The 16,265-nt window shown below is 42.4% G+C and overlaps 1 protein-coding gene across 1 annotated transcript in view; it reads right to left on the bottom strand.

The window, feature by feature from the left end:
• The window catches only part of PGBD5 (piggyBac transposable element derived 5), a 67,769-nt gene that overhangs the window by 23,867 nt on the left and 27,637 nt on the right, over positions 1-16,265 (bottom strand). Inside the window, exon 3 of the mRNA XM_036379543.2 lies at positions 9,313-9,447. Within this exon, the coding sequence (XP_036235436.2) occupies positions 9,313-9,447 (135 nt within the window). The remainder of the gene's footprint in view (positions 1-9,312; positions 9,448-16,265) is intronic.

Here is a 16,265-nt window from a genome sequence, read left to right as displayed (position 1 = left end):
TTAGACATAATTTGTATTTTGAAGGACCTGACATGCTGAAAACAAAGTTGGTGCAAGGACAAATGCGCATTAATTCCAAAAAGTAGAGTGCATATTAAAAGGAAGTCTTAAATACACCATTTATCTTAAAAAAAAAACCCAAAAAAAACCCAAAACAGACAAAAAAACCCTTTTATTGATAGAAACAGCTCTCAGATGAGGACAAAGGCAGCAATGTTTGCAAACTCCCTGATTCTGCTCCACTAATTTTGGATGGCTGTCAAATTTGTGCTTTCTCCAGTTTTAAGACTGAGGACTAGCTAATTATGATAAGTCATTTAGGTTATTAATCAGGGCTCCAGAGAGCCAGTGGAATGCATTCAAAGAACAGATTGCTGCAAATTTACAGCAAAGGTATTTAGTGATTATTGGCAACAAAATTAAGATTAGGTTACTAATATGTCAGCACAGAGACCATACATCAAACACTCAAAATCTACAGACAAGGCAGTGGAGACAGAAGATGCAGACAGATTAGTTTCGACCTTGCATTAGCAGATAAGCTGAAAATAAAGCAGGAAATCTCTCTAAGTCTATAAAAGTGTCTTACACCTTACCTTCCCATATCCAGTAAATCTTAGAGTCTCTCCCGCTCCATGCTTGCTCTGTGTTCCTCGTAGAGTGCTGCCTCTCCAAGGGAGAGTCCTCTGCTGGTGTGCCAGCTGGTCCCAGCTGTGGGCTGGTTTGTGTCTGCAAGCAGCTCCTTCAAAGAGCATGCCCACCATGCAACTGGCCACTGAGGTACCACTACTTTCATATGAAGATGCTACACACTTCACAGGTTTTGTTAGCACAATTCTCTGTGCATCTGGCTGTGAATCTCAACCCCTTTCTCTGTTCACCTCCCCAGTGCCCATTACTCAAATGTCCATACCCACTGCTGAACCTTTCCTCCTCCTCCAATGTTAAATATATTTTCTCCTTGGGCAGTTACCTATCGAAAACCAGCCTTTTTTCTTGGCACAGTATTTTGTGTTTTGGAGAAGCATCATTCAAAGCTTTATCATGCTCAGCTTTATTGGGCTGATGGGTGACAGCAGCACAGTGTTGGAAAGCATAAAGGCTGCTGTGAAACACTGGCTGTGTACAGATAACTGGCAAAGGGATGGCTTCAAATATCTTTGCAATGCCCACCAACAGCAAGATATCAGAAGTATAGGCTCAACAGCTGTTGCTGGATAACAGATGGGAGCTGCTGGCAGCAAACATCCTCTGCTCCTCTGCAGGACAGCCCAAGCAGTGCTTCTGGAATATCTGCAGAGATCTCTTTCACTGTCTGTCTTTTCTAATGGCTACCAATACATTTGATCTACAGCACCAACTGGGAAAACCTGTATGGATGTGACATCATCTGTCTTAGGAGGTGACTACGGGCTGAAGATATTTAACATGCAGTGCTTTTTCTATTCATTCCTCAATTATTTGTTGAATATCTGTTCTTTATCAGAACAGTGACATGCTCAATTGTGCCTTCTCTCTATCTGTGGCTGCTCTACTGCACCAGATACTTTCCAGTATGTTTTCATTACCTTCTTGTGGAAAATTCATAAGGTCTCACAGAAACTGAGTAAAAAACTGAACACTTAGGAACAAAAGTTACATCTTGATGGCACATTTAAGAGAATATGCCCTAGAAACTGAAGTACTGGTGGTTTTGCTCATATTTAAAGCTCAGATGGCGTATTGAAAGCACTTGTGAATAGCACATCCCAAATACTCCACCTTCATACATAATTGAAGCACCCCAGGGTACAATTCTCAAATGAAATAGATGACATTTGGAAGCAAAAAAAGGGCAGAGATAGTAATAAACAGAAGGAAGATTTTGAAAGATATATTGTGCAAAAATACTTCGCAAAGGGCAGATCCTAAACAACCACGAAACAGAAGCCATGTTTTTAGATGACTTAGTTATAAAAGATAACTTTAGATGCTTTTAGTTATAAAAGCAAGATAAAAAAGTAAAGTAGTCATGACTTTTCGATCCTTGATAGCTATTGAAAAAATAACTTTATTTTTTCTACAGGCTTCACAGCCCACCCACAACTGTGCATTCCTCGCACTACTTTCTAGATCCTGCCTCAATTGGTCTTTCCCTCTCATCCTAAACCTCACCTTTAACTGTTGCCATTGCCAACACTGCTGGGAGATTCTCCTCTCCAGTTCCATCTAAATCTGCTGCAGTTCATACCCTCTGCTTCTTTAATGATCTCTTCCCAGACAGCTCTTGTCTAGCAGATATTGGCACCAGTGGTGGTGCTCTTACTGAGACCAGATTTTTTCATTTGTTCTAGCCTATCTTCATTCTCTTCCTGCTACTCTAAAGGCTATTTTCTAAAGGGTATGCAGGAACATACCATTTTCCCAACCTGTTCCCAGCTAGTTCCTGGTGTTCCTAATAAAGCTCTTTACTTGATCCCTTTCTTTTCCCCCTCTGCATTCTATTTAGAATTCTTTCAATCTGCATTAACACTCATGGATGCAGCTAATATCTTTGTGCTGTGGAGTGACAAACATCTGTTCTGCTTGCACATATTCTTCAAAGTTTCTAGAAAGATCTTTGTGAGGCTGGCAAACAGATGGTGGTAGAGTTGACAATGCAAGTCCAATGTGGCTTAGAGTTCTTTGCTTTTCTTCCCTTGATTTCTTTGTCACTGAGGGCACAACAACATCTTACCTGCATGGCAGATTGACAACCCATAGGTCAACAACTCAAGGATCAACAAACGCAGATTTTGCTCTGTACCCTCTCCCAGGCAGCCACATCTAGTTTAGGCAGATTCATTTTCTCTAACAGCTCCATGTAAATAATTTCCTATTCTTTCAAATACCTAAGAACTGCCTGGCTTTACTCCCAATCACTGCAATCATCCTTTTTTACTTTGGCCTTGCTGCAATATATCTTGACATCCAGACAGTGCTTCAGCCCTCAGATGACTTGCCTGACCCTTTGCTTTAGCCATGCCAGCCTTCTGCCAGTTCCCTCTTCTTTGCAGCATCAAAAGGAAATGGGGCTGGAAAATGAAGACAGGCCTTTATGGTCTAGGCTTCCCCATTGATCTCCTATACCATGTCAGTATAGTGATTCCTGCTCACACTTACCCTGTGAAGCCAAGTATCCACCAACCAATGTCACACAAGCCCACATTTGCCTCTTTCCATGCTGCCCTTCTCCTGCCTGGTTGGAATCACCACCATCTCAGCAGAGCTCTTTACTTTTGCTCTTCAAAACCTTTCCTAGAAAGGATGCAATCCCCACAAGGCAATTGCTAATCAATGCATTGGTCCTCTTTCTTCTTAATGCTACTTTTCTAGGCTCCCTCTGTGTAACTGGCAGCCCAGCTCAAGTCCATGACTGAGGCTTCACTCTGGTGCCACACACAATTGCACAACATTGGCTCAGTTTTTTCTATGAAAATTACAGCTGAGCTGTGAGAAGGTGTGTAAGTGGGAAGATATAGAAGTGATGCAAGGCAGGAGCAGTATAAACTATCAGAAGTGCTGTAACTGTGGAGGGGATAACACACAGCAGCTCAAGGAGGAAAATACATTAAAAGGGTGTAAAATCTTAAGATGAAACCGAGTGACAAATCAGTGACATCAAGGACCCAGCCATTTCCAAGGAGGAAGCACAAGGCTGATGACTGCCTGGCCCGTGCAGGCTCACCAGGAGTAGGGTATATACTGGCACCTAGCAGTGTGCTAGTCCCAGACCTCTGCCATGTGCGTTAGCCAAGAAACACTGCTGCACTCAGCCTGCTTCCAGAGTCCTCTGGGCAGCCAAAATGTGTCTGAACTAAAGAGATTTGCTGTAGGAAGCTTAAGCCTCTTGCACTTAGATCCTAAATTTCCTAGGGCAGGGATATTTTTTTTTTATTCTGCTTACTGCACACCACAAAGGGCCTGACCTATTAAGTGCACAAAACAGGAAGCTCTGGTGCTTTTAGTCTCCTTTCCCAAGCAAAGTTGCACAGAGAACAGCTGCAGAAGGGACACAACTATGCAGGTAGCTTTATTGTCATAAACTCCAAGCAGCTCAGATAGGAACTAAAAATAACTTTTGCTCACGCTTGAAAATAGACACTAAGACTGTGTGTAAGCTGTGACAGATATTTGCATTAGATCACATCTAGGTTTGGTTTCCTATTCATTTAGAAACATTTTAAGATTGTAAAGTCCGTAAAAATGAATAGGACTGGCCCATCACACACGTGCAAAAATACCTTTCCAGTTAACACTGGTGAGCAAGAGGATAATTGACTTTTAACTGAGATCTGGGATTCTCAGATGCTGACATTACAGGACCACATGCATTAAAAAGCCAGAGCTGGGTGAGAGCCAGAAGAAGAAAGTAGATAGGCTTTTCCAGTCACCAGCGGCTGACAAAGGAAGGTGATCATATTTCCTGGGATCCCCTCACAGACAAAGCCTGACCTTGAGGACCTCCTCAAAGCAGCTGCTACATCTGTGTGTTCCAGATGCAACTGTTCTAGCAATACAGGAATTATCAGGGCCCTGTTTAAAGAAATAGAAGGGCTCAGACTAATCTCTAAACAGAACTTAAATAGGCTGAAACACCAACATTTCTGAGCAGCTTATTAAACAAGTGCACAGATGGCCAACTCTCCTGCAACTCTGACCTTGAAAAAAAACTGACTCCAGGTTTATTTACCCCTCCCTTTCCCATTGACTGAATGCACTTATGTGGTGTGTTGTGAAATTATAAATTCTTTGGGGCACAATCTCAGTTTCTCTAAATTCTGGAAGTTCTTACTCTGTAAAATCAATGGGGTTATGAACTATTCAAGCTGGCTGTAGCTACCCTGTCTGACATGAGCTACAGCATATACTGTAGAAGCATGGTGTTTACATTGTTTGGGTTTTTGTTGTTGTTGTTGCCACTGAGAGCTCTGCCATTGATCTGTGGAGCAACCTCAGACACATCCCTTCACTGAGACTGCTGCTCTTTGGGGAGAGAGCCCTTTCTCACCCTCTCAGGCAGGGGCTACCCTGAACCAGGTTTCATTCTTTAAACATGGCTGTCATGCAAATCACTGTTTCTTCAGGACCATGGAAAGACTCAAGATGCAGAGACACAGTACTTTTCCTTACTCTGTTCTGACTCATCACTTCATGGGAAGCAGTGGAAGGTGGAAACTCAAAGTCAGTCCCAGCACAAGGACCTAAAGGGCTTCATAAATCTGAGTAACATATTTCACAGGGATATTAGTGAAAATGAAATGCATTATTGCAAGAATTTTCTCCCAGGGAATAAAAGCAAGTACAGAGCCCATATATTCAGGGGCAGGGAGGAGGTGTGGGAAGAGAAAAGTCTCCAGTATAGCCTCAGAAATTAAAATTAATCTCAGTGAATAGGAAAGGATATACACATCCATAAACTAATTTTTTCCTCACCATGATACCAGCTTTTAAAGCAAACAATAATGTTGATGAGTTAATTCCATTACTGCCTATCAGAGTGATTAATATTGCCCGACTGTCCCTTTGCGGTGCTCTCTACCATCTAAGTACTGTCTTTCATCTTGCTAATTGATGGCTCTTTGGGTCAGGGACTGTCTGAGGGTTACATTTGGGCTATGGGTCTGTGCTTCAGGATGAGGCACTATGGGAAAACCTTGCTCTGCCAGCTCTCCATGTGCTGGGGTTCACCAGCCTCCTGTGCTTCCTTCTCCTGCAAAATGATCAGAAAACCTTGTGCAGGAGGAGCTATACAAGGACTAGGCATCACTTAGTAACAGTTACTCATAACCATGCTCATTTCTTTTGAGCCACACAAGAATGCAAAGAGAGAGCATGACATGTCTCACCAGGAGAAAATAACTAGCCCTGGTAAGGAATTTTAGAATTTTCTTCAACATTTTTTGATGAGCAATATTGCTATATCTAAAATGAGAAATAGTCCTACCAATCATATTTATGAACCATTTTTATAATCAAGTGTTCCAGATTTTCTGAGAAAAAGAAAGAAATAAGAACTCACAAAAAAACTGACACAGCTGGAGTTTTAATTTAAATAGGATGACTTACTATTTAAATATACTCTAAGCAAATACTGTAAGAAAGACTTCTAAGCTACTTCAATAATTTAAACTGCAATCAAGACATTAAAATATTGGTTTTATAAGTGTCTCCATGGTAAGTAGGGAAAGAGAAGTGCTAAGTAGTATGTAGGAAAATAGATTGGAAAGAAACAAGAAATGCAAAGAGAAGATGGAGCAGAGAGGCACACACGAAGTCCTGCAAGCTGTGTTTGTTGTTCCCCCTGAATTAGAGAGAAATGAGATGGCCCAAGCCCTCTCCCACAGCAGCTGCTGCCACCTTGATGTCCAATGCCAAGGGCAGGTGGAAAAGGCAACGGTATCAGGGCAGTTTTGCCATCTACTTTGCCAAAGTCAGCTCTCCTGGAGCCCTTCTGAGCCCTCTGAGAGGTTTTGATCGTGTCCCCAACTGCGGCAGACATATATTTCCATTGTTTGAATAATGTGTCCTTCCTGCATGTTCCCACTTGGCCAGCTGACCGTGAAGAGATGCTCAGCCAACAAAGCTATTCACTGCAACAAGATGCACTGCTTGAGATTTTCTGAAGCAGAGATATAATCTGAAATTGTGCATCCATTTTAAAACAATTAACTGTCAGGGTGCAGTCAAGTTTTCTAGAGTACAGAAGACAGAAAATTAGTGTTATATTCATACATTATTTATATTATGAATATATAAGTCTATGCACCTTCTTATGTCCACAAGCAGCACTTGAGCTTTATGCCATTTCTGTTCCATGAATGGCTTATTGGGCTAGATTTTTAACCAAACACCATTTCCTTAAAAAAGTAAATGATGAGCCATCAAAAAGAAGTGTTTACTCATGTCCAAAAAATTGATTCAAAGTTTTGTTCACAAGAACAAGCAGGAACAGGAATTTGAGGAGACAAGCAGCTGAAACTCCTAATATTAACAACTGACCTGTCAACCAGAGTTCACACAGTAACTCAGCATGTGGCATATTCATTTTTCATTAGGAAAATCCAACCAATCTTTTTCATCATAGGAAAAGCAGAACACTGGGAAAACTAAGATGTCTCCTCAGATGCAATTTTTTTTTAACACCAGGATTAATTCAGGATTGGGGGACATTGTTTTTGGCCAGAAGCATCAAAGACCTCTTGAGGTTCCTTTTGTCCCTGAAAACCTGCCACATATAGGTCTCTCCTCTCTTCTGTGTGGGCCTACCTTTTACAGATACATATTATTCAGATTTTTGAAACTGAATTATCCTGATGTGTTGATAGTCTTATTTTATCTTGAATAAAAGGACCTCAATATCATCATGTGGAAGCAGTGAGGGAGGGAATTCACCCAGACAGTATTAAAGAACATGTATATTCTGAAGGTTTTTCCAAGATTTGGCAGTCAGTCCTTAACTTTTAGAAAACAAGTCCTTTCTTCATGATGGCAGCTTCACAAGAGAAGGAAGGAAAGGTGTGTACATTAAGGGAAAAGCATTGGATTTATTTCTGGTTTAGATCAATTTTCTCCCTTTGTTTAACACAGGAAAAAAAAATATAAACCTCTGTTTTAATACTCTAAATACACCAAACAACCACCAAAAATGCTTTGGATTCTGCAAAACTGCTTGTAAGTGTGATGCATAAATGAACATAGCATTTCAATCATATCATAATTGAAGTTGCCCATCCTCCCCAGATCAGGTTTTTCCATTTTAGCATGAAGGTATAGTCTTTTTCACTGGTCCCTAAGGTCCCTTTCACCCAGTCATTTCAGCATGTTGATAATGACAGCCAAGTCAAGGAATGAAAATAGAAGGCAGCTGGTAAGATAATCCCGGACGTCATCCGGATGCAAGTGAAGCATGAGCATCTAATTCATTAAGGGAGTGGGAGGATTAGGGTGGTGCTGAGCATCTATTCTGTTTAATTTGACATTCCATTAATTTAGCCTCTCAGTGGACAGGACAGGAGGTGCAACATAATTATGGCTCAGAATCTGAAACCTCTGGCATGTCTGAAGACTTATTAGTTTTGTGGCAGTTGGCTGGGGGGAGTGTGGCAAGAGATGAGCAGACTTTGTGCTCGCTGTACCCACTTCAGTAATAAACTCCATGTGGGACTGGTGAAGCTCTCCTTGGAGATCAAAGACACTGCCTCTATATAGCAAATTACTTTCCAAGAGCTTTGAGAGCAGAAACTTCCAAGGATGCTTCACAAGGTGAGTCTATTTTGTATCAGACAAAATAGCTACTTTAAAAGCTAGATGGAAGAGGTAGGATCCTAAATTTCTTCTCAGAGTGAACAGCATTGCTGAAAACACAAACCCGTGTTCCCAGTGAGCCTCTTTTCCTGCACAGCTACTCAAACAGTCATAATGATTCACCAGCCAAATCCTGCTCTGAACCAATGTTCAACTGCAGCAAATCCACAGGCCCTGTTCTGACACGTATTCAGCCTTAGCAAGCGCTGTGCACTTCCTACCTCTGTACCACCATGCTGGAACATGTGGGATCCAACGTTTTCACAGGAGCTCTTGGGAGAAAGAAATATTGGAAAACATCTGCCCCCTCACCTCTAAGCATCAAAATAAATGACCAGATTTTTCAAGGGCTCTCAAAATACATCAGCTGTTGGGGAATCTGAGTATTTGAGAAGATGTTCCCAATGCTTTACAACAATACAAACAAACACTTTAACATGTCTCTCACTCCAGTTGACACCTCACCTTGAAGTCACATCAGATTTTATTTCTTTGATTGAGAGGTAGATGTGTGAAAAGATGTGTAATAGGGGCCCCCACTAATATGTTTCTCACAGAAAAATTGACATCTTGGTACCATATTGATTTAGTCTGTTGGACACTGCTGGCTATCACAGGTGCAGTGTTATAGAGAAAACATCTGACTCATTCAAAATTACATAAGTCACAGTACCTAGACATTTAGATAAACTTAGGATATACAGACAGACCTTTTAACTGCATTTCAATGTAATTAGCTGAAGGCTGGCAGCCAGATGGACAGCATTAGAGACAGAAACTCTCAGTTAAATCATACAGCAAGCAAAGCATCAGGAACTTGTCATCATCATCCGTCACGTCTCGTATCCACAGGAGTCAGAGGCCTCCTGCATTCAGACTGCAGCCCCCAGCCCGGTAACCAAGAGAAGCGACTGTTACCTTTGGTCCTGCAATACATTTAAGGGCCTGCTGGAACTGAATGAAGACATTTGAAGAGGTAAAACCCACCTGGCAGATGAAACCAGTGGATGAGCACTGCCGAACCCAAAGACTGAATTTCCTCTTTTTCCTCTTGCGCAGCTCCCTCTCTGTACAGGTTGCAATGAAAACAGGATCCTCATCTATCAGGGGCTCATGTAGTACCTGCAAGTGGCAAGAAAAGAGGCAGGGAAAGAAATGGAAGAATACATGATTGCTAAAAGAAGGTGCTTTAATTGTTTTCAAGGAAATATAACCTTTGCACTGTGCTTGCGTGCATCACCCCAAACAGAGAATCAAACCCATTTTTGTTTGATGCTACCATCCAACAAAAACCAAAGCCTGGCCAAGCACACCCCATTATGGATAGCTGGTCTACACATAATTTGCAAACATTGCAAGGCACAGCTCTCACTTCTTACTATCTGCTACAATTCAACATCCCTCCAAAATGATGCAGAGGATGGGGCAGGGAGAGTGGATTTTTAGTAGCATCCTTCTCCATGCTTCTTCATAAGCTTCATATTGTTTGGCAGATTGTTTTCTACCCAACCATCCCCTACAATTTGTTGTAAAGTATATTCCTTGGTTATAGCAAAGGAAAAGACATAATAAAGAGAGAGAGAAGTTAAGGGAGAAAAAGATGCTTTCTGCTGCCACTTGAGGAGGTGGTGAAGAGACAGAAAATATTTTTCCTAGCAGCAGCAGCTTTAGGGAAGTCTCTCTTGCCGCAGGAGCTGAAAAAATTGTCGAAAGGAGGCAAGGATAAACCACCAGATGCAGGAGTAGAAAAGCTAAGAGAGCTTTTCTAAGCAAGTAATGAAGACCTGTGAAAACGAAGCAGTTTCTGCATTCTGCATCCAGATGATGTAAGTGGTTCCCTGTTTCTTAAAACTGTTTTGTTACATTTCTCTGCATTAATTTAGCAGCAAAACTGAAGTGTGCTACTGCTAGGTATCACACTGTGGAACTCACCTATAGCAAAGTACTAGTAGCTCCCCACAGCTCACAGGCAGCTGTGCATAACATACACACACCTGAGTGCACAACGTGCAAGCTGTTTAGCAAGCCACTTGTGAAAGCACAAAGACTTGCAAACTGTTGAAAGGTCTCAGCTGATGAATGCTGGCCAAATTCAGCCACGTACATCTAAATCAGAGCAAGTCACTGCAGGCTCCCCTCCTTGTACGTGTGGGGAAAGCAGTCCCAGCAGGCTATAATTCATACCCTTGTAAAGACATGCAAAATAGTCAGATGGGTTATAATTTAAAGGAGTCTGTTATTTTCCAGTGACCATCCCTCCAGGAGATAGGCTCAGATACAGGCATGCAGAGGCCCCCACCCTCAGACAAAGCCTCTCCACACCTGCATGTGTGCTACTTTTGTGCACATCTGCAGAGTCAGTGGCAGAAATGAGAACAAAGCCACACTAAACCTAGGAGTGACACTTGTAGGAGAGATGTGGTGGGTGAGCAGTTAAGCACCAGAGACAAGCAGCTGCTTGCCTCCTGAACACAAGATGTTTGCTGAACATCATTCTGTCAGCCCAAAATAGGCACCTGTGCCCTCCCCACGCAGTGATGGCTGCACACTGTCATTTATACGCACTCCACTTCGTAACGACTCATGAAACATTCACAGGACCATCTGAAAGCACTCTTGCAAAATGTTCAAATTATACACCAAAATGCAGATGTGAGCAAGGAGAGCTGCACACAAAGCTATTTGTTCTTCCAGCTGCAGCTGCCCTGTTTCCCCACTGAAGCCAAATCTTCCTCTCTCAAGGTCCACACAGAACAAAACCCTCCCTCTCTAAGGCCACCTGGGCCATTTCCCACTTCTGCCTCAGAGGATTCTCAACAGCATTTTGCAAACATTAAACTTGCCCTCATTTGCTTTTGCCTTTCTGCTTCTCAAGTGCAGAGGGAAGGAGCACATCCTTGGGATAGGGTCAGATACATGGTTAAGAATTTCTCAGCTTCTGGAAAGGCTCTCTTACCTGCTAGATCCCATTGAGTGGTGTAGTTCCACTATTATAATCTCCCCTGCTGTAGGATGGAGAGCAGCAGAAAGAAAAGGCTGTATAAGCATCACCTTAGGACATCTTCTACCCTCTGTCATTAGCTTTTTTCCCTCTGCACCACAGCATCAACTCTCCTTGCATCAGCTCGACTGCATACTGTTTACCCTTCACACTCTTTCTGCCTTCTGTGACACAGTAAGGCCTGTCAGCCTTACATCTAGAAAGCAAATCTGAATATTTAAAACCTCTCTCCATCTTCCTTTTCTTCCTGCCCATGCTCAGCCCTGCCTTCCCTCCTTCGTTCCTCTGTACTGAATTTAAGTAATTTCTCTGTAAGTTCCAACTCAACTTTTGTGAAGAGGGAATAAAAATGTGAACAGACTTGGGAAAGATCTGCTGTTGCTGCAAAGACAAAATGTGGACAGGCAAGAAAATTAAATGAAAACCCTGGAGCTTCCTTCAGAGAGTGGGGGACACCCACTCCATATGCAACCACTGCTTCAACAGCTGTAAAGAACTTTGGAAGCAAGGCACTGTATGGGCTTTTCCTGCCCCTGGCACTGACATGGTATTTCTAGGACAAAAATTGCCCCTGTTGCCACTGGCCCATCCTATTAGTTTGTTCACCCTCCTGTATTCTCAGTCTCCCTGCTTTTCCTGTAATCTCAAATCCATCTATTTGCCAAATCCCCATGCAAAGTTATATTTGCTCCCTCTCTATTCCCCATTCTTGCTGTTGCTGCAATACACACTTTTACAGCAGTGAGCTTACAGGAAAGAAAGGCATATTCTTTCCTGCTTCTCATCTTCCTTGATAAAAATCTACTTTCAGGTTTAATTACTCCTACACATATTCCTGGCCGCCTCTTCATCATCTTTTTCTCACTCCCCAAGCGCTGCTCTCTTCCTATTCTGACTTCCTATGATGCAAGATCGTTTGTGGATTTCTTCATAGAAATCATCCCCATTTTCTTCTCTCAAATTCCCAGTTCTGTTCAGATCTCAGAAGCTCTTCATCTAGTTGCTTTGCTCCTCCACTGCTATCACTCCTTTCCTTTCCTTTCCTTTCCTTTCCTTTCCTTTCCTTTCCTTTCCTTTCCTTTCCTTTCCTTTCCTTTCCTTTCCTTTCCTTTCCTTTCCTTTCCTTTCCTTTCCTTTCCTTTCCTTTCCTTTCCTTTCCTTTCCTTTCCTTTCCTTTCCTTTCCTTTCCTTCTTCCTTCCCTTCCCTTCCCTTCCCTTCCCTTCCCCCTTCCCTTCCCTTCCTCCTTTCCTTATAGTAATCCTTATCCCTGATAGATCTGCCAAATCTTCACTCTTTGTTTTCCCCCAGTCTGTATTTGCACTCCAAGTGTTGCAAAGGCAAGATTCCAAGATGGGACTCCATCAATTTCTCTGTCTCACAATATCTTTCACTCACAGAACAAAACAGCCCAGTGCCTTTCTTTCTTCTCCATTTTAGACCATTTACAATGCTCTTTCCACACCAAAATTCCACCCATCCTCTCTCACATAGTCCAAACAGGCTTGTAGACAAAGCCCAGAATCACTAAGTCTGTTGTACTTGGAACTCCTGGACTCCATATACCTAGATAATGAACCAACATATCCAGGAAACATCTCCCCCTGAGCTCCATGGCCATCCACAACACAGGCTGTCTCTTCAGCCTGTCTCCTGGAGAAGCTGCCTCAGCTTGCCTTGTCTCTGGCTTTTGGTGGGTACCATCCAGCTCCAGAGGCCCCTTGGTAACCATGTCTGGATGCACAGTCAGTCATTCCTTCTGCAAGGATAGCTTGTGCCTCTGCCTCTCTGCTCCAAAGCTCCTCCTGTCTAATCTAAATTCTCTTGCTGGTGTCTGACATCTCTGCTTGCATATCTAGCTGCCAGTTCTGATTCCATTATGCTGCATTTGAGAGCATCTCCCTTCCCTTAAGAACCCCTCAGCATTTCCTTTTTTGGTAATTGCAGACATCCCTCTCCTCCTGCTGCAGATATCACTGGCTAGTGAATCTGAATGTCAGTCTTTACCTCCTACTTGCAAAATCTCCTCAGCCAGGCAATGCCTGCATTTTCCATGCTTTCTGAGTAAGAGCTCTAAAATGGCACTCATTTTAGAGTAGCAACCCACCCAACCAGACAAGTTTACATCCAAACCCCTCAATCATCCTGCAACAGTTTTACTTTTATTCAACATAACGCAATCTTCTTCTACAGACTGCTGCTGGAAAGCCATTTTCCTAGTCACTCACACTGACCACGTCACTTTTCTTTATTTCTCTATCATAGTTCTTCTCCAGTATATCAGACAGATTCTTTCTATTCTCATTTTTGAAGTCCTGCTTGGCCTTTCCACATTTTACAGCTCCTCTCTGCCATCATTCAAAGGTAACTCTGACTTCCAGTGGAGCCATGACTCCATGCTCCTCTGCCCATTTCTTCAGTCATCAATCAGTCCTCTTAAGAAACAAAAAGTCAGTTCTTACAGCACTCCATTACCATTAGGTAATTTAAAAATAGCAATGAAGTTTCATAATTTTCTGCTGCCAAACTCTCCCTAAAATCTGGCATCACGAAAGGATCAACTGGCCAAGAGCTACAGGACATCAGAAATTTACCTTGCAACTCAATATTCCTATTGCTCCTCTGTCTGTCTTTCTCTTGCTCATACTTGTCTTATATTTGGCCAGCATTCTCTGAATATTTATGTATTTGTGTCACTCTCACAGAAGCTCTAAGACAGAATGATTCACATTTGGGACCAGCACCCTCAACTCCTAAAGAATCATTTTGAGAACAAGAAATCTGAAATATAGAGACACAGTATAAGCAAGGTCTTATAATTTGGAAATACCCAACATCAAATGAACATATAAGCATGAGGACAAAAAAGCAGGTTGACCAGCCTGGTTTTGCCCCTCTGTGTTTTCATCTAAAGCTGTGAGCTGGTTTGGAAGAGCTATGTTGAAACTGCTTAGCTGTACCCTATGATACCATCTAGAGTGAAACACAAAGAAGCTGCCCAGTAACTGGCCAATGTTGAGCACCATGCCCTTGGAGCAAGAGGCTGGACTTACATCTCTCTTTTTGCCAGGGGATTCACTCCTGCTGGTGACTGTTCCCAGCTGATATTTCACTGGGCAGATGCAAAACTGTTTGGTTCCAAAACATCAAAAAGAAGGTACTTTAGAGGGAGTGGGAAGCAGAGAGAACCTGGAGTTATGCTCCTGACCTCTCCCACACCAGTCAGGGGCAGCCAGAGACAGCAATCCTGTCTAGCCACATCCCGCTGTTGAGCATATAAACACTCAGCAGGCACAGAAGGATATTTGAGCAGTGTTGTTATTTTCCCTGAACTCCTCTGGTTTCTGGAATTCAGTGTATATCCTTGGCAGGTGAGTACCCTTGAATTTGTTGCTCTATACCTCCCAAGTGCAGGCAGGGCATCCTCCCTACCTTCAGGCTTGCAGACAGTAGCACAGCTACAAAGCTAAGCAGCAAAGAAATAACTCTGCTTAAAAGATCAGACCCAAATCACCACCTCTTGTTGCTCAGGTAGAGGCAGTGTTTATTTATACAGAAGATGCTGAGGAGGGATAAGATGCAGAGAATATTCCTGTCTTTTTTTTACCAATCTAGGTCAGAACACCATTTTTTAAACTTCAGAAACTACAGCTAGCACTGCTGATGCACAATTAAAATGTTCTGGACTTTCAATTCCTTCATAAGCTGGAGTATAATTATTTCCTTTTGTTTGCTCAGTATATTTAGCAAAATAATTATAATTCACTAGATTGTCTTCTTTGTTTTGGTATACTGGCATAGTTCTTTCTCCCTGTTTCCTTTCATAGCAACTGTGGTGTTATTTTTACAGGCACATTTGGGTGGGGGGAGGGGTCACAGACAAGAAAAAAAAAACCCTAAGAATTTTCTGACAGAAGTTCCACTTGAAGAATCTTTTCTAGTTCTCAAAACAGAAAAGATCAAATCTATAGAATAAATAACTGTGAAGGCAGATGTTGTACTGCCTGATGGACGCAGATAGTCCCTGTTCTGTCCATAGGGGTGAGTTAAACATGGCATCTTCCTAATCTGTGCTCTATGAGTCCACACTGCCAGAGGAAAAAAATCAGTAACAAGCCTACCCATAGGCCCAAACAGCCCTGCTGCATTCAACAGGAGCTGTGATTTAGCTGTTTGATGCCACTTACAAGAAGGTAGCATAAAGCTTATGGGTCAGCAACAAGCCACCCAGGCACCACAAGTTTCATGTTTAAGATACAGATGTACCTTAAGCAACAAATCTATTCTGAACTTGGGATTTCAGGTATCACTGATCACAGAAACCTGGGGATCCCTTTCCAACTGGCTTTCAGTGGCAGAACTTCCAAAAGCCCATCTAAGTGGTTCTTTCCCCTCATCTTTGCATTTGCTTCTTTGCAACTGGCTTATTATTTTTAATTATTTCTGGTATTTCTCACTAGGCATTCTGGGTTTGATGTTTACTGCAGTCTGAATTCAAGACAATTTGCAGGGAGAGGTCTTTCCTGCTGTTTTGAGCAGATGGGGTCCTCATCTCTTGAGACAATTAGTGTGCTGCCCTGATTGATGGCACCCAGGAGGATGTCACGCACAAGGCTCCCTTCAGGAGGAGGCCTGGAACATCCCCCAGAAGCCTACTGGAGGTACACTAGGGTATTTTTAACAACAGATTCAAAACCTTATTCTTTCTCAAAGGGTTATTTTTGAAGCTGTATTTTAGTGCTTTTTGTTCCACTCAATATCACTGAAACATGCTGCATAGAAATCACTGACGTAAACACTGACAAAGGAGCACAGAAGTGGAGGAGGAAGGAAGAAAATTGGGCTGTCTCTACTTCTTCCCCCTTATTTTTTTTAAGTAGCATCTCCTTACCAAGCTCAGGATAATAAAACATTTTGCTTGTGAAGATTTAGATGTTTTGC

The sequence above is a fragment of the Molothrus ater genome, chromosome 3, assembly GCF_012460135.2.
Source record: "Molothrus ater isolate BHLD 08-10-18 breed brown headed cowbird chromosome 3, BPBGC_Mater_1.1, whole genome shotgun sequence".
In the NCBI taxonomy this organism is placed as follows: domain Eukaryota; kingdom Metazoa; phylum Chordata; class Aves; order Passeriformes; family Icteridae; genus Molothrus; species Molothrus ater.
Note: the sequence above shows the minus strand (reverse complement) of the source record. Positions and strands in the feature narration are given on the sequence as shown.